The 22853-nt window shown below is 37.5% G+C and overlaps 1 protein-coding gene across 15 annotated transcripts in view; it reads left to right on the top strand.

Moving 5' to 3' along the window:
- Window positions 1-22853, top strand: part of MCTP1 (multiple C2 and transmembrane domain containing 1) — a 541379-nt gene that overhangs the window by 216891 nt on the left and 301635 nt on the right. For all 15 annotated transcript variants that reach the window (XR_010942040.1, XR_010942041.1, XR_010942042.1 and 12 more), the window contains exon 2: window positions 12477-12591. Coding sequence is in view for 12 of the 15 variants with exons in the window: in XM_067731247.1 (XP_067587348.1) it covers window positions 12477-12591 (115 nt within the window). In the remaining 3 variants the exon portion in view is untranslated. The remainder of the gene's footprint in view (window positions 1-12476; window positions 12592-22853) is intronic.

Below are 22853 nucleotides of genomic sequence, written 5' to 3'. Positions count from 1 at the left end.
TATTGGTTTAATGCTAAGCTATGAGGAAGTTTTTAAAAATTAGAAATGACACCTAATGATTATTATCTACTCATATGATAGAGCTCAAATTTTGGCAGTTTATTACTTTTTTGCAAGTAGTACTGAGAAAGCTTAAGCTGTCGCATGCTTTGCTCTAGCAATTGGAACACTTGAAGAATATCGGTTAATTGAATAATTGAAGCTCAGAATTTATTTTCATTGTATTTACTTAGCTATTATAGTCACCTCGTGATGATTTCTAGGATCTACAATTTATCCATAGCAGATCCTGCTCTAACATTTGTTAATCCAATAGATTTTACTTATGTATGGAAAACCCTTCTTTATGACAGACTTGTGTACTGAGTAAATTAATGCTCCTTCTGCAGTGTGACACTAGAATTTTCAACCTCATGAACAAGTTTAAAAGCATGCTACAAAAGGAAAGAGAAATGTGTTTTTGATTTCTTGTCTTTTTTTATTATTCATGCCTCAGCCCACAGCCCTCTCACCAACTGTAGGTAAGAATAATTGAGAATGACATACTGTTCTCACAAAATCATACTCAAGCAAGAACATTCCAATTCATGGGCAAAAAGCTATTGAGTGATGGAGCCAAAATTAAAAAAAAAAAAATCTGACTGGAATCTGCTCTATTTTGAAAGCAAGAAGGAAATTTGGAAGTAATATATAGATCAACCTCCTCTTTCTACAGATGAGGAATTGAGGGTCAAAGAGAATAAGTTATTTGCCAGAAGAATGAAGTTACTTTTATGGATGAGTAGGACGTAAAACCAAAGTCTTACGACTTAGAGCCTAATGTGTGGTCACTGGGCTCATCCTTCTCGGTTACCTGCAGTTAAAATGTTTACAGTAGCTGTACTAGAAAATTATTTTTATTAAGCCTAATTATTGTGTAACTGTATCCCTTAAATACGTCACCCTCATTTTCCTTATCTGTGAAATGAGAGAAGGGTAAGGGGATGGTGAGATGGGTTAGGTTAATCAATCATTAACATGCCTTCTATGAAGTGTATCATTATACTTACTGAGCAAAGACCAAATTAGAACGGTTGCCCCTACCAAACGCTAGGTTATCTACACAAAAGAATTAGCCCTACAGAAGCTTTTTAAAATTAAGCTCATTATTTTAGAGTATTTTTAGATTTACAAAAAAGTTACAAAGATAGAATTTTCATATACCTCACACTCAATTTCCCCTATTGTTAACATCTTACATTCTTATGGTACATTTGTCACAACGAATGAACCAATATTGATACATTAATATTAACTAAAGTCCATCCTTTATTCAAATCTTTAGTTCTCACTTAAGATCCTTTTTTTTGTTCCAGACTCGCATCCAGGATACCACATTTTATTTAGCTTTCATGTCTCCTAAGGCTCCTCATGGCTGCGACAGTTTCTCAGACTTTCCTTGTTGTGATGCCTTCACAGTTTTGAGTAGTGTGGGTCAGATATTTTATAGATGTCCTTCAATTTGAGTTTTTCTGATGTTTTTTCATGGCTAGACAGAGGTTATGTGTTTTGGAAGGAAGGCCACAGAGGTAAAGTACCATTCTCATCACAAAGCAAATCAAGGGAGCATACTATCAATATGACTTATCAGCACTGATTTTAACCTTGATCACCTGGTTGAGGTAGTGTTGGCCAGGTTTCCCCACACCGTACTCTTCGGAAGGAGGTCACTATGTGTGGCCCACACTTCAGAGTTGGTGACTGACATCCTTGAGGAGCAGTATCTACGTGAATTATTTTAAATTCTTCTGCACCATAGACTTAGCTCTTCCTCCCCATTTATTTATCTATTTATGTATTCAAATCATTTACTTATATCAGTATGGAATCATGGTTATTTATTTTATACCTTGAGTATAATCCAATACTATGTGATTTATTTTGTTGCTTGAAAACTCTTCTTCTGCCAGGGTTTTCAAATACAGTAAATAATTAAATAACATCACAACTTTCACTGAAGGCTACTTTGTGCCAGGCTCCGTGGCAGTTCCATGTTTGTGCTTCGGTTATACCTGTGAGGAATCACTTGATATTTGCACAACTGAGTGTATGAGATCCTGCTTCAGCCACAGCTGTGCACCTGTGGCCATGAGATTGTTTAAAGGAATAAAATATGCATGAGTTTCATATTAAGCTCATATGTCAATGAGAGTAGTACATTGATATGCTTTGCCCAGTGTGAAGGCGTTTATTAAATCAAAGCAATTTATAAAACTCCATTCCGTAGAATCCTTAACACTATTATCAAAGGGTAGAAGCAGCAGAGAATAGTATTATTTTTATTTTCAAGTCTTGAAATTATTAGAACAATACATACTATACATGTGTAGAAAATTTGAAAACTTCTGAAAAATAAGAGGAAAGAACAACTACCTTTAATCTCATCGTGCATAGAATAACCCCTGTTTACGTGTTGTTATATTTCCTTCCCTTTTTTTCAGTGCATAGGGATATTTAACCTAGTTAATTTCATTCTGTATGCGGTTTTGCATTATACTTTTCACCTCACTGTTTTTTCCTAAGCATTTGCCCATGTGATTAAAAATGGTCCTCCATTTTAAGTGACTCAGTGAACAGAAGAGGTCAGAGCCTGAGAGCAGGCAGGAGGTTATGGCAGTTGAGATGCAGAAGAGAATTATGGGGTAGACTGGAGTGGTAGAAAAAGCTGACCAAAGAAACATGTTCAAAATATAACTGATAGAACTTCACCATTGCACGCTTGGGTCCAGGTACAGTTGGTGCTAAGTTTCTAGCTTAGGTGGATGGGCATTCCATAATGATGCCTCAAACCCACATCCAGAGCAAAGAGGAGAAGCAGCAGGTTGGAGAAAGAGAGAACTTCTCATTTACTGCCATGAAACACCTCTTGTCCTGTTTTTCCATGCTGGCGTTTAAACTTTATGTGCAAAACTGTCTCCATGATGGTCTTTGAAGGAAAAGAATGTGTTCAAACATCTTTCTTTGTTCTCCATAACATTGATTCTGTGCTGGGCAACCAGTAGAGGACTGAAAAGTAGTAACTGAGTGAGTGAATGAGTGAAATGCTGAATGAAGATGAGGTGAGCTTTGGGTGTTTGGGGTACTCTGGGGGGGGTGGAGATTAATTACTAAAATTTGCTAATTTCTTTTTCATGGTTTTCATGGTTTTCCTCCCAAGAAAACCAAGTGTTAGAATAAAAGGAGTAGTAGAGGTCATGTTATCTATGGCTGTTTCATGTTCTTTTTAAAGATACCTGTATAATTTTACTGGAAGGAGTGATAGGACATTCACACAAACTTGATATCTGATAGAAACACTAAAATCTTACTTCGATTCTTTGGTTTTTCCTGGCTTTCCTTTGAAATAAATAATAGAGTTGTGAAAAAGAAACCCAAATGACAAGTACTTGTATTCACAGAAAAAAGTAAAGATTATAGAATTATTCCAAAAAAAGTAGATATATGCATTTAAGTCTAATAAGAAGGTTTCTTTGTTCATCACAAAAGCTGGTGAGGCTTTGGATCTGTGTGAATGCGTAAAAACACTAGAAGTATTTTTCAGCAATATCCCAAATGTTTAGCATCAATCTAACATCTGTTACACAAGATTCTCTCTCTGAGATTGTTGGAATCTCAAAAATTCAAATCCTCTAAGAGCAAATGTCTTCCTCTGCATATGCCCCAATTTTGGAAATAATAGAGCTAGCTTAATCTGTTTAAACATTTATTGGTAGAAGTATTCATGGCAAGGAGGATAACATCAATAAACAAGTTAGTATATTATGCCTTTTTCTGACAAGTCTTTTCTTCTCGAGGTTGGGTTCTTTGCAGGTAGCTCTGCATTTTTTAATGCAGTTTGGTTTTCTTTGGGGAAGAAAGAGCATGCTGGGGAACTCACCAAAAGACAAAAGGTCAGAAGAGTTAATACAAATAAAATCTGTCATGCTCTCAGGTCTCACAAATATTATTCTGGTGAAATGGTAAAGATAATAATCACTAAGTAATATAATAGTACTGAAAATGGAAGAGTCAACTCAAGCATGATCTACTTCCTAATCTCTAATTAACCATTAATAAACACTAGCAGTAGTAATATATACATAATATATATTATTATTTGAAAAAATCAGGAAGAAGCTACTTTGCATTTGTAAATCACTGGACTCTTTACAAAGCACTTTAAATTACATGATTTCTTTTAATTTTCACAAGTGTCTTTTTTTTTTTAAGAAGAAAATTAGGCTCATAGGCTCAGAGCAACTTAATATAACTAGGTCTTGTATACAGATCTTTGTGTTTTGACTCCTGTAATCTTTCCTCTATTTCATAATAGCTCTTCTCATCACCCGCCCCCAAATAACTACTTATATTTAAATAATTTCTTACATTTACAAAGCATTTTTACATATTTCATCTCATAATCAAAACAGTCCTTTGTAAGGTATTTTATTACATTTTAAGAATGAGAAGAGAAAAGTGCAGAGGGGATAAGTATTTTTGGCTGAAATTAAATAGTTGATATCAAGCCTGCCCTTTCATCATCAGAATTTGCTTCTTGTAACACAAGGCTTGGTTATAGCGTCTAATTACAAAAGGGCGTGGTCCATGTACAAAAGGGTTGGGAAAAGAGAATTTTTTATTTGCTTTCCTTTGGTTCAGGTTATTTTATACACCGTATGTGTAGGTGGGAAGGCTCTCAGTGATAATAAAGTTATGCTGCAGAGAAGCAGTTTAGCGGACAAGCCCAGGGTGAGTAATCAGTGTTGTGGGAATCCCAGAAAAGATATTTGGGGAGTACTGAATTTTATACTTTTTCAGCAGCAGTTAAACATTGCCATTTAGTAGGCCCTGAGAATTTATAGATCCATTTTGTTTGGTTTGGGCTATTGCAAAATCAAAGTCCCAGAATTAAACCCAGGGTTGCAGTTCAGTTCAAAAACAAACTGTAGTAAAGCTTTGATATGACCAGAGGATCAGCCTTTTCTGCTTAGTTTATCTTTCTGGTTGCCTGAACGCTAACATATTAAGTACATGCATAACACTAACATATAACCACGTATAGCAGTTTACCTGGGACAGTTTTGTTTATGCCTCTTTACACCGTATAATTGTCAATAGCACTCCCTTTCAGTCTCTAAAGTATCCCAGTTGGAATGCTAAATTATATGGTTACCTTAACCTAAGCCTTTTCCCCAGTTCTTGTTGAAACTAGTCATAAAAATACAAAGTTTTCCTCACTTAGTAACTGAGGAGCGATGGCCTGCAGTTGGACCTCTGTCTGGGTCCCCTGCACTGCAGGGGCATCTGTGTGTGAACATCCATGATCACTGCACATTACTGGGGAGGAAGTAGTTGAAGGCATGGGACAATTTCTGTCTGTCTGCATCCTTTCTCTGCAGCTCACTTTCTCCAGTAGCACGGTTCTCTGGCAGTTCATGGACATCCGGTGTCACCTAGCTGCTTTCTTGTTTCTGTGCTTCTTTTGCTCATTCTTGTTGCTCTTTTTTGTCACTCTATTCTGTTGTCAGAGCCAAGGACTCACTTCAACTGTCTTTCACCAAAGGAGGTGAGAAGGTGATGGGGGGTCAGATAGAGCTCCAAGAGCACAGAGCCCAGAGCAGCCTGCCCTCTGTTCCCAGCTGCTCCAGGCCTTCAGCAGTGGGAGTTCACGGATCTTTACCCTCCTGCCCAGCTGTTTATCATACTCCACTTTGGTCAGTTGATCTGTCTATATGTCCTACTACAAAGTTTTACTCTACCCTCTACTATATATATATATATATATATATATATATATATATATATATATATACACACATACATACATACATACACACACACCCCATACTTAATTATAATTATAGCAGCTGTTTCCTGATTCGGGGTTATCCGTGGGCCATTATGGCCTCTCCAGTCTGTCTATTATTACCATTTGGCCTTAGCAGGCACTTTCAACTTCTTCTTCTCTCTGAACTTGGTCCAAACAACCTTTGCCTAATAACAGTTTTGCTGACTAACAGCTTATCACTGACCAGCCTATTCATCATCTGCCTCTAGTTCAGGTACCCAGCTCTGGAATAATCAGCTGTGAACAAGGGGCAAGGAAGTTAAGTTTACATAGACTCAAGCATAAGCAGTCCTTTCAGATGGGGCTGTGGATTAGACAGGCACTATGACCAGCATATCTAGTGGGGGATGCCCATTGGTCACCATAGATTTTCCTATTTTGTGTGGTTTTAATTTTTGAAGTCATTTACTCAGTTGACCTCTAACTAATTATAATGTTCCCTTGACAAGTGAATCCTTGAGCTTCATTGAACTTCGAATATCCCAGTGACTTTTGAGTTCTGTTTTTTGAAAGTTGAGTTTTAAAAACGTTTTATTTCCACTTGATGGCAGTTTCACTGTGCAAATATTTCTAACGTCATAGAAACTAGGAGAGATGACTAAGTAGCATTGAACAAAATTCATCACAGCAGAGCTGCAAAGAAATAAAGGCTTTATTTGGGATCTTAGAATTGTAATTTGGGAGACACAGATTTGAGTAGGAGTCAAAAACGTGTTCCAAGGAGGAGAGAAAAGGCAGGGTTTTATAAAGGCAAACTTTAGGTTTGCAAAAATTGCAAAGGTTGCAAAAGTTGTTTCAAAACATAATGATTGGTTGCTGGCAGACTAAAGCTATTCTTATGTATACATATTTGGTTGCTAAAGGCTATCACTAGAGAAAGGTGGAAGTCTGGTACTGTGACAAGTTGCAGGTTTTCTTGCAGTGTCCTTAGAATATTTGTGGTTTGGCCCAGTTCAAAAGTTTATGGTTCTACCCAGTGAGGACGTGCACGACCCTGCTTCCTTGATGGCCTCGAGGCTCCATTTTAAATAGCTCTCTTAGCAATACCGACTCCATTTTTTTTTTTTTTTTTTTTTTGCGGTACTCGGGCCTCTCACTGTTGTGGCCTCTCCCGTTGCAGAGCACAGGCTCCGGACGCCCAGGCTCAGTGGCCACGACTCACGAGCCCAGCTGCTCCGCAGCATGTGGGATCTTCCCGGACCGGGGCACGAACCTGTGTCCCTTGCATCGGCAGGCGGACCCTCAACCACTGCGCCACCAGGGAAGCCCTCTCTACTTTATATTCTTGATGCCCGTATAGAAGATTAGTTGACTGTATATCTGTGGGTTTATTTCTGGGCTTTTTATTCTGTTCCATTGATCTATCTGTCTCTTTTTATACCAGTATCATACTGCTTCAATCACTATAGCTTTGTAGTATAGTTTGAAATCAGAACGTGTGATGCCTCCAGCTCTGTTTTTCTTAAGATTGCTTTGGCTATTCAGGATCTTTTGTGGTTCTATGTGATTCGACAATCCCACTCCTAGGTACTTATACAAAGGAATTTAAATCAGGATCTCAAAGAGATACCTGCACTCCCACGTTTATTGCAGTATTATTCACAATATCCAAGATATGAAAACAACCTATTGTGTCCACTGGCGGATGAATGGATAAAGAATATTTGATATATACATACAATGGAATATTATTCAACCTTAAGAGAGAAGGAAAGTCTGCCATTTGCAACAACATGAATGGACCTGGAGACCATTATGCCAAGTGAAATAAGCCAGTCACAGAAAGACAAATGCTGTATGATTTCACTTACATATAGAATCTAAAATAGTAAAACTCATAGAAGCAGGGAGTAGCATGGTGGTTTCCAGGGGCTGTGAGGAGAGGAGAAAATGGAAAGGTAATGGTCAAAGTGTACAAAATTTCAGTTACGCAGGATGAATAAGTTCTGAGATCCACTATATAGCATAGTGCCTATAGCTTAAAATACTGTATTGCATACTTAAAATTTTCTAAGAGGGTAGATCTCATGTTAAGTATTCTCACCACATGCGCGTGCGTGCGCACACACACACACACACACACACACAAATGATAATAATATAAAGGGCGTGGGAAGAAACTTTGGAAGCGGTTGGATGCATTTGTGACCTTGATGGTGGTGATGGTTTCAGAGGTGTATACTTATTCCCAAACTCATGGAGTTGTATAAGTTACATACGTACAGCTTTTTATATATCAATCATACCTCAGTAAAGTGGTTAAAAAAATAGCAGCACCCATCTAAATGTGGGACATGGCAGTTTAGCGAGGGGAAGAGTATTCAAATTTCCTATAATAGTCACTAAATAAATGTTAAATCTGAGAAAACATAAAAAATATTTTAAGTGACAAAGTCTGTTGTAGAGCTGTGTGAGTGCCTGGTACTTCAGACACATCTTTCCTAATACATCCTTACATTTGAGAACTTAATAAACATTTGAAAAAGAGACTTTATACCCATAAAAATTATAGTTCTAGTATCCCTCCATAATCCAGTTTTCTTCTTGGAAACATTTCACTGAGCCTGAGGGGAGATGTATCTCTAGATCTGTTTAAGTTCTTGACTTTCTTTTTTGCTGGAGTTGGGGGTATCCTTGGAGGTTGACACAGGGGTGGCCTGGAACTTGCTCCTCCTGTCTTTTCTGCTCTCTGCTGCTGACAATACCAATCTCCCAGGAGCTCAGCTCAAACTTCTGTGTGACTCATCCATCCCTTTCCCATATCCCCTACATCTTGACAGTTGACAATTCAGTTGATTGACTCTCCTCAATGTCTCAAATTCATCTTTTATTTCCATTTCCACTGACCAGATCAGGCCCTTGTGACTTAAACTGGACTGTCGTAAAATCTTTTAAATAATTCCTGTATCCACAGGATTTCTCTACTCTCATCCATCCTACAGAGATAAAAGGCTGAATTTCCTCCTTTCTGAAATCTAATCACTTAGTCCAGAACAGGAAACATGAAAGGTAGGGGATAAATGTTTGTTAAATGAGTCCTGGCCATACTGCTTCTCTCTTCAAGAGCCCGTGATGGTTTCCTGTTGCCCACAGGTTGAAACTCTTCTCAGGCTGGCATGACTGAATATCAGTCTTCCTTTCCACCTTATTTCTCACACAATCCAATGACACACCCTCTTGTGACTACTCACCGTTGGGCTTGTGTTGATTTTCTCCTCCTCCCTTCTTCCAAATCTTTACTTGTCAAAGTCCTACTCCTGTTTTCAGACTTCTCTATTGTCATCTCTGTGAAGCCACCTCTAATTCTTTTCCCACAATAATTGGTCTTCTTTCATGAATGACTTAATAACTCCATTATATCACACACAGTCTGTCTTTAAGGATAGCTCTCGAGTGGACAGGGTTTCATTTTAAGTGCAATTTTGATCAATTGTTAATGTCAGCCTAAAGCACTGTATTGAGAACGGTTTTTTTTTTGATAGAAGGTGCCAAAACAGATTAGATGCCATACACGGGCACAGGAGAGGAGAGACAAAAAAGTGCCCATGGAGTAGCCAACTTTGTTATAGATCCCCATGTGTGTGTCTACTCAGCTAGACACACATGCCCGCAAAGACATTGTCTATCCTCATAGTCTCCATCACATTTCGTGTTCAGTTGGATGCTTAAACACCCTATTCCCTGTTGTTAAAAGTTTACAATCTAAACTGGAAAATATGACATTTTGAGATATAATGTGATAATGGACAAGAAATATATAAAGTGCTAATTAAATGGTCCTTGAAGGCTGGATAGGAATACATAGAGAACAGATGGGGAAGGTGCTGTACATCCAAAAGAAATGAAATCAGTTTCTTGGAGATATATCTGCACTCCCACATTTATTACAGCATTATTCACAATAGCCAAGATATGGAAATAACCTAAATGCCTGTCATAGAGGAATGGATAAAGAAAATGTGATCTATAAATACACACACACACACACACACACACATACACACACATACATATACACAAAATGGAATATTATTCAGGCTTTAAAAAGCCAATAAATGTAAGTCCAGTGAAGTCATCTCTTAACTAGGTGTTGAATTCTCAAACAGCGAAAGTGGAAAATCTGGTATAATTAAAATTACCTTTGGAAATTCCTTAATTTGCTCATGTAGTATACATTTTAAAATGTTAAACCAGGTGCTCTGTAAATTATTCGCTCTAAACTTCAAGAAGCACTGAATAGAGCAGTGAAAGCTACAAAAAATAAAGATACCTGAGCATTCAAACTTTTCTGCCTTTAAGGTACCTGCCAAAACACTAGAAGAGGATGCAAGGTCAGCAGAAAATTTCTACTTTCCTATAGATTTTATTCCATTTTTTAGAAAGTAATAAATCTACATTTAATATTTGTTAGTGGATTTGTTTATTTTGAAACTATATATATATATATATATATATATATATATATATATATATATATATATATATATATATAAAATAGAGCCTCAAGAAAGTCTTAGAACATACTAGGAGCTTAACAAATGTTTGCTGGATTTTAATTTAAATCTTGCTTTATTAGTTAAACCCAAATACAAACTGTCCTTTGAAAAGGCATTCAGAAGACATCGGTTGGCTTCCTCTTTCCAAGTGGGAATCATCTGTGTGGTCCAGTGAAGAGCTATCACTCTCTTACCATCTATGCTAGTTTCAAGACACCTTACCATAGTGCTGGAAATGTGTTTTGAAGAAAGATAATGATTTTGCCCACGAAACTTGAAAATTAGTAACATCCTGTGCTGACTAGGATATGGGAAATAGACACTTGCGCACTTTCAGTAGGAGTGTGAACTACTTAAACCTTTTTGGAAAAATTCATCCTGTAAGAGAAATAAAAGCACAAGTTCTTTTGCAGTGGCAAATACTGAAGCCAACCCATATGTTCATCATTAGGAAGATAATTGAAGAAATTATGGAAGTCCCAACACTGTGGAAAATCATGTACCTCAAAAAAAAAAAAATAGATCTATGTGTATTGATTAGAAAAGTGCCCATGATATTTTTCTTAAGTTAAATAAATTGTGAAATAATAAGCAAAATGTAATACTTTGCTCAAACAAAAACTGGAAACCCAACCACAGGAAAATTAACCTGTATGTATGTGTATTTGTATAAGACGTTCAAAATGTAGAAGGATATACCCTAAATTGTCAAAATTGGTAATCCCAAGGAGGTGGGGCAGTTGGATGTCTGAGGAAAGTGAAAGAAAATCATTTTACCTTTTACTCCTCTGTTGTTTGAAGGCCTGACCCAAATTCTTGGTTAACGGAATTAAAAGAAAAGAAAGAAAAAAGGAATTAAAAGAAAAAGACAACCAGGAGATGTAATGTGGAAATGAAGTGGATGGGATCTGGCAACTGTTTGGATGTGGGAAGAGGGAAATGCTTGTAGATTTCTAGCCTGAGTGGCTGGGGGAATGGTGCTATCATTCATAGAAACAGGGATATCATGAAAAAAAAAGTGAATTCTTTTTTATTGCTACCAGAGGAGAAATGATAAGTTTAGGTTATCAGTCAGAGTTGTGCTGCTTCTTATTTTAAATCATAATTGCTCCCATAGGAAATCTCCTCATCTTGGTCTTGAAACATTAAAAAAACTGCTTTCTAGCTGTATTTCATGTAAACTATAGAATTAAAGAGCTGGAATGGTATCTACTATTTTACCTTATCCATGCATATTATTCCAAAACAAAAGTATATTTCTTTTTGAATTGGAAAAAAACTATAAGCATTTAAAATCACCTCAAACGTGTAAGGAAAAGTAAGTTTTCCTGCTGTATTCAACGTGGCAGAAAGTATAATATGACCTGTAAAATTTTCACTCTATGTTTCTCTTATGTTGTTTTAATAATAGTTATTCCTCTTGCTAGTGCATTTATAACTCAATGTCTAGTATATTGTCGCTAAAGATATTCTATAGAGGTAGGCTTGCAAAGATTTTTAGTTCTAGAAATAGCTTGTGCACCTTTAGTCCATAGAAAGCAGCATTAGGAATTTAGCCCTACTGAGAATTTATTTCTTGCAAGTACTGTCAAAATGCTGGTTGAACTTATTTCTGTATAATTGCATCATATTTTATGTAGGGACTAAAAGAGACATGTGTAATCCATCAGTATGAGCCCCTTTGCATGAATAAATGAATCAACAAAGTCACCTAAATAAATCATTTTACTTTTCAACTCAGTTACCCATACCTTTATTCTCCATTCATCACTGATTGTGTTTTTACTTCAGACACTATTTCTTTGTTAGTCTTTCTTCGTTGAATTATGTGGGACTTTCCATGGGAAATGTTTTTCGTGTTTTATGTGTTATTCTAATCTGAGTTAAAACATGAACTCCTGTAACTACTGTGTCTTCATTTTGAGTCTAAATAATTTCATGAATTTCAAAACCTTCAGAGAACTGTGTGATTATGATGCTGTGTGAATTCATAAGATGATTTATTACATTGACTAATTCTTGGAGTTTGCATTTAGCTACACGTGGTCCCCCATTGGAGGAAATAAAATAGAGATAACAAATTTAATATTTTGTATATTTTTCTTGGTTTTCAGAAAATAAATACTGCTGGAACCAGTAATACAGATGTCCCCTTGGCTGTTCCCGGAATGTACCAATTGGACATTACATTAAGAAGGGGTCAGAGTTTAGCTGCCCGAGATCGAGGAGGTAAGAACATAAGAAAAATGTCACCTGGAAGCTTATTCTCTGTGTTTTTGACAAACTTTGTTTTCCTTGTGGTTTCTTAAGTTAAAAAAAAGTCAACTATAATATCAGTTTTAGAAGTTTCGGTTCAATGATGTGGCTCGAAATATCGTCTGACTCCTGTGACCGTAGAGGAAGAGGTTATGATGCAAGTTTGAAAACTCTGAATTGTCCCAACCCAGACAGCAAGGTCCCTACCAAACTTCTGACAAACTAGACTCTACATTATATATAATTAGTGACATAATCAGTTAAGTAGATGAAGCACATTTTTGAAGCCATATCAGAATTCATCTTTTCACAGACCTGAAATACTTTTTGCTGCATAGATTTGCTCCATTGAATCCCCTGAAACTGCAGAATCTTGGACTAACATCTCACCAAAACTTTGGAGATTCCCAGCAAGTGATTTTCTGAGGCTTGGTTGGACCTGGCAGTAATCTCATGGTGGATTAAACAGGTCTCTGTAGTCCATGATGAAGGAAAAGACAAGGCAAATACTCTTTAGTTCCTGGATTCCATATCACAAGGCAATCTCCTGATGAACTTACCTGGGGTACGTTAATTATTCCTTGAACCCTGGTTAGGGGCAGGACAAAAGATAGACCCTAACCAGACCGTATAGCATCTTTTGCACGTTTTGAGATAACACTGCTTCGGGATGTGGAGATCTGAGGGCCTACATTCCTAAAGGAAGCTGAATTTGGGTGTAATTCCTCCCACTAAGAAGGAGGAGAGCCCCTGAGCTTCTAACTCATTGTCAGACGACCTGCAGAGTCCTCCTGGAATCACAGGAGCTTGTTTTTCTCCTCCCACTTTTTTTGACATCCATACTTAGGCAGGGAAAGGAACCAAATAAGACCATAATTTGTAATTTTTATCTCCTGTCTCTACAAAAATAAACTAGAGAAAATGAGTAACATAACAGTGGGTTTTGTAAGATTAGAGATGATACAAATAATAGATTTAATGTTTAAGTACAAACTAGTAAATATCAGAATATTCTTAATGAATGAAGGTATGATTAGAAATGTTAGAATTTAAACACAGGGGGAATTTTCAAAATTCACCATCGGTTTTAGTAGCTGAGGACAAATGTTTATGGAATTGAACTGCTGGTCTCAAAAGAAGTTACAGGGGCTTCCCTGGTGGCACAGTGGTTGAGGGTCCGCCTGCCGATGCAGGGGACACGGGTTCGTGCCCCGGTCCGGGAGGATCCCGCGTGCCGCGGAGCGGCTGGGCCCGTGAGCCATGGCCGCTGAGCCTGCGCGTCCGGAGCCTGTGCTCCGCAACGGGAGAGCCCACAGCGGTGAGAGGCCCGCGTACCGCAGAAAAAAAAAAAAAAAAAAAAAAAGAAGTTACAATTAGCTTGGAGGACAAAAATAATACTATTACCATAGTATTATTTCACTGTATTTATAAAACATTTTTTAGTCTTCAGAGCAATCTTAATTACATTACATTACAACATTTGATCTAAAACAGAATTGAACCAGGCATCAGGAGATCAAAATTTTAGTCCTAGATATGTCCTCCCAACAATATTAAATACATATGCACACAATTATTTATTGCAGAATTTTTTGTCATTATAAAATGCCCATAAATAGAAGAGGTGGTTAAATAAGCCATGGTACACCCACATGATGAAATAATATGCAACTGTAAAATAAATAAGGAAAATCTTTAGGAATTGATATGGAAAGTGTTACAGGACATGTTATTAAGTGAAAAAGCAAAGTGCAAAGGGTATCAACATTATGAAATGTTTTAGGTAAGAAAGGAGGGAGTATAAGGGATTATGCGTTATCTGTTCATTTCTACAAAAAGGAATATCAGAAGTAAAATCCAGAAATGAATGAGATCGATAACATAACACAATATCGGTAAGAACAGGTGTCCAGAATGTGGGATAGGAATGGGGTAAAAAAGGTAAGGAGGAAGTCCTATATGCATTGTTGACAAGAATGTCAACAATATACTTGTCACTATACAAGTAAACTTTCTTGTATAGTTCTAACTCTTTAACCATGGCAATGTTACAGAAAGAATTGAATGAGTGAATGGAAGGATGGATATATAGATAGATAGATAGGTTCCTGCATCCTGTTGATATCTATAATCACACCTCAGGGGAATGGGAATAAAACAACTAATCTAAGTGATTAAGTAAAAACATATTTGGGTTATACACTATAAGACTCAAGACAAAAAGAACGATATATAAATAATGTACTTCAGAGAATGATTTTCAATTCTGAAAGTACTTACTGCATATGCTAGGAATGAGCAACTAAGTAAGTATATTGTAGATAGGAAGAGTCAGATTTCTTACTGCTGGAGAAAGAGGCCAAAGACATGGAATGGGGGAAAGCTAGAATGCACCTTGTGGTGTTAGAAAGGTATCGGTATGAACTGATGGTTTCTAATATATATACAGATAGATAGCAATTAAGATGGATAGAGGTGTGTGTGTGATCTCTCTGCTGAGAGGGCCTAGACGTCATCACAAAGGTGTAATGACAAAGTAGAAATCCACATACTTTTGGCCCAGATCTTGGTTTCTAAATACAATTCCTCCAGTGAAAGTAAGCAGGGCTCCTGGAGAAATGGTTGACTGCAGATCTGGGGCAGGGACAGGACAAGATAAGCCTGGAACATTTTGCAGCGCCAGAAAATAAGGAAGTACTGAAAAATGGATGTCAGAATGTCAGAATGAAATAGGAGCCAACTTAAAGGAGCTCCTAATGATCAAAACTGGGACGATTTCAGCAACAAAATAAATAATGGTAATAATGGATTATACCCCATAGAATAATATAAATATCTATGATTTCATACTGGTAAATACATAATTAAATAAATAAATAGGTGTGAGATAAGGTAAAGCTTTTCCTTGTGGTAGAATTCTAATGAACAAATATAGACAGGAAAATAGAAATCACCTTACAACACCATAATAATTATTACAGGGCTTCCCTGGTGGTGCAGTGGTTGAGAGTCCGCCTGCCGATGCAGGGGACACGGGTTTGTGCCCCGGTCCAGGAGGATCCCACATGCCGCGGAGCGGCTGGGCCCGTGAGCCGTGGCCGCTGAGCCTATGCGTCCAGAGCCTGTGCTCTGCAATGGGAGAGGCCACAACATGTGAGAGGCCCACATACCGCAACAACAAAAAAATTATTACAGGCAAAAATCATCAATTGAGGCTAAAACTATATGTGCAAAATTATGAGGTGAAACAGGATATTTGCATCATTTCAAAGTATTTCCCCACAAGATACATATAAATTACAAAGGGGAAAAAAAGTAACTTTACAGTAGAGAAACTTGGAAGACATCCTTTTAACCAAGGGCAAAGTTAACATCAGCAGTAATGAAACAGACAGGTGTGATGACCCTGCTGATATGATGCGCTGAGAAAGGGACATCCTGTGTGGCATTCTTGTCAACAATGCATAAAGTCAATGTCATCATGAGAAAACATCAGGCAAACTCTGGCAACATATGATGCCAGTTACCTGAGCTAAGTAGCATCTGCCCTCTAGGCAGTGCATGCACAGTCTTGTTCCACCATTCCGTGTCTCCACAGTTGTGAGTCTGGATGGCATTGTGTATGCACCACTGTCTTTCTTGTAGTAGCAATTTATTCTCTCCAGATGCCTCTGCCCAAAATAGGAATTTTTTAAACATAAAATGAGAGGGCCGTGTTCTTAAGAAATATGGGAGAGAAAATATTACTTTGTAGAAGTGAAGAATATCCCAAAGTGTTTAAAATGCAAACTGTAATCCAGCTTCCCTATCTGACTCACATGCCTGCATTTATGAAGTTTTTAGTTGGTAGATATGAGAGGAGATATATAAACAGAGGAAACAACCTGAGTTAAGTTTGGGATTGATTAAAATTTATCATAACCTGAGTTAAGTTGGGGATTGATTAAAATTTATCATAGACCCACCTGTAAATAACAGTTGGTGTTAAGCATATGATTGGATAGATAGCATTGGGTCCCTTCAGATTTGTGAATTTTATATATCTACAGATATAGATGTAGATATATAGATATATAATTTTGAGGGCCTGAATGGGGATTATGGTTGTGGAACTGGAGAAGGAAACGAAAATGGGAGGGATGGTTTGGAGAATGTCCAGTAGCATCTGAGATCAACTGGGTGAGGGGGGTTCAAAAACCTATTGAGATTTTAAGGCTGCTGATGACTAGGAGCCGTGTGGACTTTGGAAAAAGGTACATGTAAGCAAAAATATTTGTGTAACTATTAGAATTAGCAGAAATTACACTCTCTTGTCATTTATTACATTGATACCCTCACCTACTGCCTAGCAAAACCAAAATGCCTATGCCTTCCATGTCCTATCTCACCCTTGCACAAAATAATGGAAGGGAAAACTCATTTCCCCATCCCCACCATCGCCAGAAGGTTGTCTGAACTTTGCATCTTCAGAATCTTTATATGTAATAGGCACTGAGGTGGGCTCAACAGGCAAAACTGGCCGTCATTCTTCCACTTTTATAACCTGTTTTACAGAACAACCAGGTAGCTTTTTGGAATGCTACTGCCTTTTTCAAAGTTTTATTATACCTGCTTTAAGCAGCCTGATGGACTAGAAAGTACATGACCTTCTAGGGAATCTGACCACATAATTTCAAAGCCAATCTCAACATTTTATTAGCTGTGTGACTTTGAGTGAACTGTGCAGTCTCTCTGCTGCAATTGTAGGGTTCCAGATTTAGCAAATAAAAAATGCACAATGCCTAGTTAAATTTGAATTTCAGATAACCCATTATCTTTTAATATAAATATATCTCATGAATCTAATCCACAGTATAATGAATATAGATAATAATATTATACTATAATTATGTAATGTGGTAAATATCACTACATTGGCAAACATATTACAGTATATAAGTACATCAAAGTAACATGCTGTACACCTTAAACTTACACAATGTTACATGTCAAATTTATTCAATAAAAAATAAATAATATAGATACATACGTATCTCTCATGTGCTATTTGGAGTACTCCTATACTAAAAAATTATTTGTTGTTTATCTGAAGTTCCAATTTAACTGAGTTCCTTGTTTTATCTGGCAGCCCTTTGACAACTGTCATATGTAGTTCTCTTTTAAACTGCCATTTTTATTTTAATTGGGTTGGGCTTTTCAGGACTATATTATCATCTGTCACGTTTTGAAAGTCATGTCTTGACAAGATTATTTGTATTGTTAGAAAAAAAGAGCAATCCGTGTAGATATGTCTGGTGATAGCAATTCCCTACAACTTAATTCCTTGAAATTTGTATCGTGGAGGATGTATTAATTTCCTAGGGTTGCCTTAACATATGACCACAAACCTGGAGGCTTAAAACAACAGAAATTTATTATCTCAGTTCTGGAGTCCAAGAGTCAGAAAAGTCAAGTTGTGGTAGGCAACACTCCTTCCAAAATCTCTTGGGAGGAATTCTTCCTCACATCTTCTGGCTTCTGGTGACTCCAGGCATTCCTTGGCTTGCGGCAGCATCACTCCAATCTTTGCTTCCATCTTCCCCCTCTGTGTCTCCAAGCCTCAAATCTCCTTCTTCTTTCTCTCATAAGGACAGTAGTCATTGGTTTTAGGGCCTGCCTTAAATCCAGTATGTTCTCATCTCAAGATTCTTAAATTAATTTTATCTGCAAAAAGACTATTTCTAAATAAGGTTACATTCACAGGTACCAGGGGTTAGGACTTGTAATGTATATATACATTATATATAATGTATATATATGTACATTATATATATTATATAATGTATATCTACTATACATCATATATACTTATATGCTTCTACAGAACATATACGTTCTGTTGTGTTTTTCCTGTCCTATTTTCATAGATGAAAAAAAAAAATCACTCATTGACACCCAAAGATTTCCTTGCTTCATGTTAATATAACTAGAGCCATACAATTACTAAATCTTAAGAATGAACTTCTATCTTGAGATTTTGTAAATGACTCCAAGACCACACATTTTTCCTAGGAAGCTTTTTATACTAGTCTTAACGCTTCCTTTATTTTGAGGCAGAAGCAAAGGGTCTGGTGGCCCTTCTCCAAAGAGGCGCCATCCTTTACCAAATGTAACCGAAGTCCTTAAGACACAGAGCAAGTACTATGCAAAGTTTCTGAAGAAACTCTGAAGGTGATGTTTCCACATATGGAATGCAGTCATACCACACATACCAAAGTTAGGTTCACTTTTAAACGTGCTATCTCTTCTGCTATTATGGTTACAAATTTGCTTTGCTTAATGATATTTAGGTTGGAAGAGGGACCAATTTTTATTTAACTTTTACAAAAAAAATACATTGCCATGAAAAGTAAAAAGGCCCAGGAAAGGCACTGTGTATAATACCTGACACTGTTCTCAGGAGTTGATAGACAAGGCCAATCAATATGTGTCATATTTTCTTCAGAATCTGCATCGACTTTGACAATGGTGGGTTTTTTTTTAAAAATGATTTGATTATTTATAGATGAATTTGATTTAAAATAAGTATAATTTAATTCAGCCTCTATTAATAAAGGATGATTTTAAGCTTAACTCATTTTAAAAGTGCATCTCTGGGCTTCCCTGGTGGCGCAGTGGTTGAGAGTCCGCCTGCTGATGCAGGTGACACGGGTTCGTGCCCCGGTCCGGGAAGATCCCACATGCCGTGGAGCGGCTGGGCCCGTGATCCATGGCCGCTGAGCCTGCGGGTCCGGAGCCTGTGCTCCGCAGCGGGAGAGGCCACAACAGTGAGAGGCCCGAGTACCGAAAAGAAAAAAAAGTGCATCTCTGAGTTCCATTTATTAGAGACACCGTCCTTAAATTCACTTGAGGTTAATTAGCTTGCTTTCATAGTTTTCCATATTTAGATTTCTTAAAGGATATGCTCCTTCTTGGTGTAAGGATAAAGGAAATTTTATGTGTTCATGGGTTTCAGTGCATTGTGCCTATAGGGAGAAATAGTCTCAGGAATTTAGTTACACATTCTCTGAAATTAGATCATATAAAGTATACAAAATTACCCTTTCCATAAATTTTGACAGGTCAGTTGGCACAGTTGTACCAAAAATGTAAACCCATTCCTAATTGGTAAACTGTTTAATATAGTCAAACCTTTATAAGGTTATGTATGGCCCATTAATTAATATTATTTTAAGAGAGAGCCTTCATTCTAATTAGCACTAAATTAGTCTTCTAAATTTGGGGTTAGAGAGAAAGTGAAAAGGTCTATGGGGCTTTATTAGTGCTTATCATAAAATAAACCATTAAAAATAATAGCAACAATATTCTAAAGCAAATAACAACAATTAGATATGTCTCTTTGCTTTTACAAGGTGCTATTTCTTTTTCTGCTGATTTTGGGTTAGCAGTCTCCTTTCACAAAGTCGTCTGTCTTTAGACCAGAATAGTCCTGGAAATCCTGACTTTCAAGTCCACTGGCTCAGTTGGTCAGGTATTTACTCTCGGTGGCAATCTCAGCTTACATTTGGAAACCTCAGCCATGGGTTTATTCTTAGCAGCCTCAACAATCTTCTCCACCAACTTCTGAGACTTACTTTCTAATTATTTATTTATTTATTTATTTTGCGGTACGCGGGCCTCTCACTGTTGTGGCCTCTCCCGCTGCGGAGCACAGGCTCCGGACGCGCAGGCTCATAGGCCGTGGCTCACGGGCCCAGCCACTCCGTGGCATGTGGGATCCTCCCGGACCGGGGCACGAACCCGTGTCCCCTGCATTGGCAGGCGGTCTCTCAACCACTGCGCCACCAGGGAAGACCCTTACTTTCTAATTTTAACGAAAGACACAATGTCTGAATTTTAGCTTACAGTGGGAACCTTTAGGCAAGCAGGAGGCGAAAAAAAGAGGCCACGCATTGGTGGTAGATGGAATGCTTCTGGTTAATTTATTACAGAAACTAATCATACCAGAATGAAAGAGTAGAATCTCCTGTTGGAAGTGATCACATAAGCATCAGGCAATAGGGTCATCAGGTGATGATTACCCTGAGGGGAAAAATATGTTAGGGACAGTGAAGACATTGGCAAATCTTCAAAACCTTGCAATCAATAAATACTACAGAGCATGCACCAAAAGCATCTCCAATTGATAAAAAGTGTTTTAAAACTACAAATAAAATGTTCCCAGAAGTAAATTTATTGACAGCCATTGCGTCATCCCTTGTGCATAAGTATGAACATGCTTCCACTCCTAGACCCCAATGGGACCTGTAATTGCATATCAAAAAGTAGTACTTTATTGATATAAAACTGACCTTGGGTAGACTGAGCTTTTCTTTTTGTTTTGAAAACTTTTCCCTATCCCCAAAAAGAATATTCCACGCCCATTTTGACCCCCTAGGTTCAAGTAAACATCAGACCCACAAGACTATCCACAAGACTACCCAAGGCCACACTTGACACCTCTTCAGGAGGATATAGGGCGGGAACCACAGTTCAGCAGCAAGACAGCCTCAGCTACCCCTTGCTGCAGCCCATGCAGCCGCCCCTGCAGCCATCCGGGAGATATCTTCCTTAGCTACCAGGTAACACAGCGCAGATGGAAAAAGACAAGATCGCATTGAGCAGGTGTGGGAGCCTCTATGGTATAAAAGCCTCCTTTCTCACAGGAGCTAGTATCTCTTGTAACTACTTCATAGTTTCCAGGGACATGCCCAGTTACAAGCATCATTACAGTCAGGAAGCCCAAAGATATGGCTTCCCAACAGGTGTTTCTACTTCTCCCAGTCTAGATGAAATTTACCAACCAGGGCATCATTTTTACCTTGTGTTGCTTAACAACATAGTTAACATACTATCTATTGAGGGTTATAAGAGAAAAGAGTTAACCAAAGGTCATATTCTCATGAAGAAGAAGGAAATGGTTTCCTCATACTGGGGCAAGCATTGAGAACATTAAGAAAATACAGGGCATTCCAGTTGTGCCTAATTGTATCAGTCGGCCCCTCCTTGCTCAAGTGCCACAGGAAGGGCTTCAAGGTGAGGTGATTTCAAGCCTTTGGTGCTACCTAGCAGCTGTTGAAGAAGCATTAGAGTTGGTTTGGATGTAGAATACCCTGTCAGATGTGTTAGTCCAAACTGAGGGGCTGACCTTGGAGAAGAGGAAAATCAAAGAGAATTTTCAGACAAACAGGCAAATGCTCAAGGATGAGAAATAGCTACAACCTTGTCTGTGTTATTAGTGAAAGTAACAACACTTTACAGCAACCATAACAAAGGAAAAACAACAAACAGTTTAGTGATTTTAGGTTGTGTAGACATAACAGACCCTTACTATTCTTTCTGTTTGCTTATTTTTTGTAAATAAATGACCATGGTCATAAAATACACAACATCACAGAAAAAGCAGATCTTCTGAAAGTATGTATTCAGTTTGGGCAAGACAAAACCTTTCTTCTATGCAGAAAGCAATAAATTTGTTATTACCTTGTATTGAGAACAGTCTCGGTACTCAATGACCATTTTTCTTTCTAAGCTGCCAGTTCTCTGTTATACATAAACTTCTTTTAAAAAATGATTTTATTTATAATTTTTTCATCTTAAACTTATTGGGGTATAATTTACATAGAGGAAAACCTACAGTTTGATGAGTTTGACAGAAAAATACAGTCATAACCACCATCAAAATCAAAATATAGAACATTTCTCATCGCCTTACAAAGTTACCTCATGATTCTTTATGGCTAATTCTCTCCTTACACTCCTAGCCCCTGGCAACAACTGATTTGATATCTGTAAAAATCATTTTAAATTACCTCAATATGTATATATGTTAAATATGGGCAGATGTATATGAAATAATGATAGATAATAAATTTTAGAGATTGAATATAATTAATTTTATAAAGCATGATACTTTTTTACAGAAGTAATTTTATCCTCGTAATTTGATGCTATTTATATTGCAAATGTATTTACATATTGAAAGAATACATTAAAAAAATCTACTCAGTGAGCCCCAATGTAAACTATGGATTTTGAGTGATGATGATGTGTCAATGTAGGCTCATCGGTGCAAAGTACCACTCTGGTTGGGGATGATGGTAGATGGGGAGGCTGTGCTCGTGTAGGGGGAGGGGTATGTGGAACTCTCTACTTTCCACTCAGTTTTGCAGTGAGCCTAATACTGCTCTAAAATATAAAGTCTATTAAAAAAAAAA

This window comes from Pseudorca crassidens, chromosome 3 (assembly GCF_039906515.1).
Source record: "Pseudorca crassidens isolate mPseCra1 chromosome 3, mPseCra1.hap1, whole genome shotgun sequence".
Taxonomy (NCBI): domain Eukaryota; kingdom Metazoa; phylum Chordata; class Mammalia; order Artiodactyla; family Delphinidae; genus Pseudorca; species Pseudorca crassidens.
Note: the sequence above shows the minus strand (reverse complement) of the source record. Positions and strands in the feature narration are given on the sequence as shown.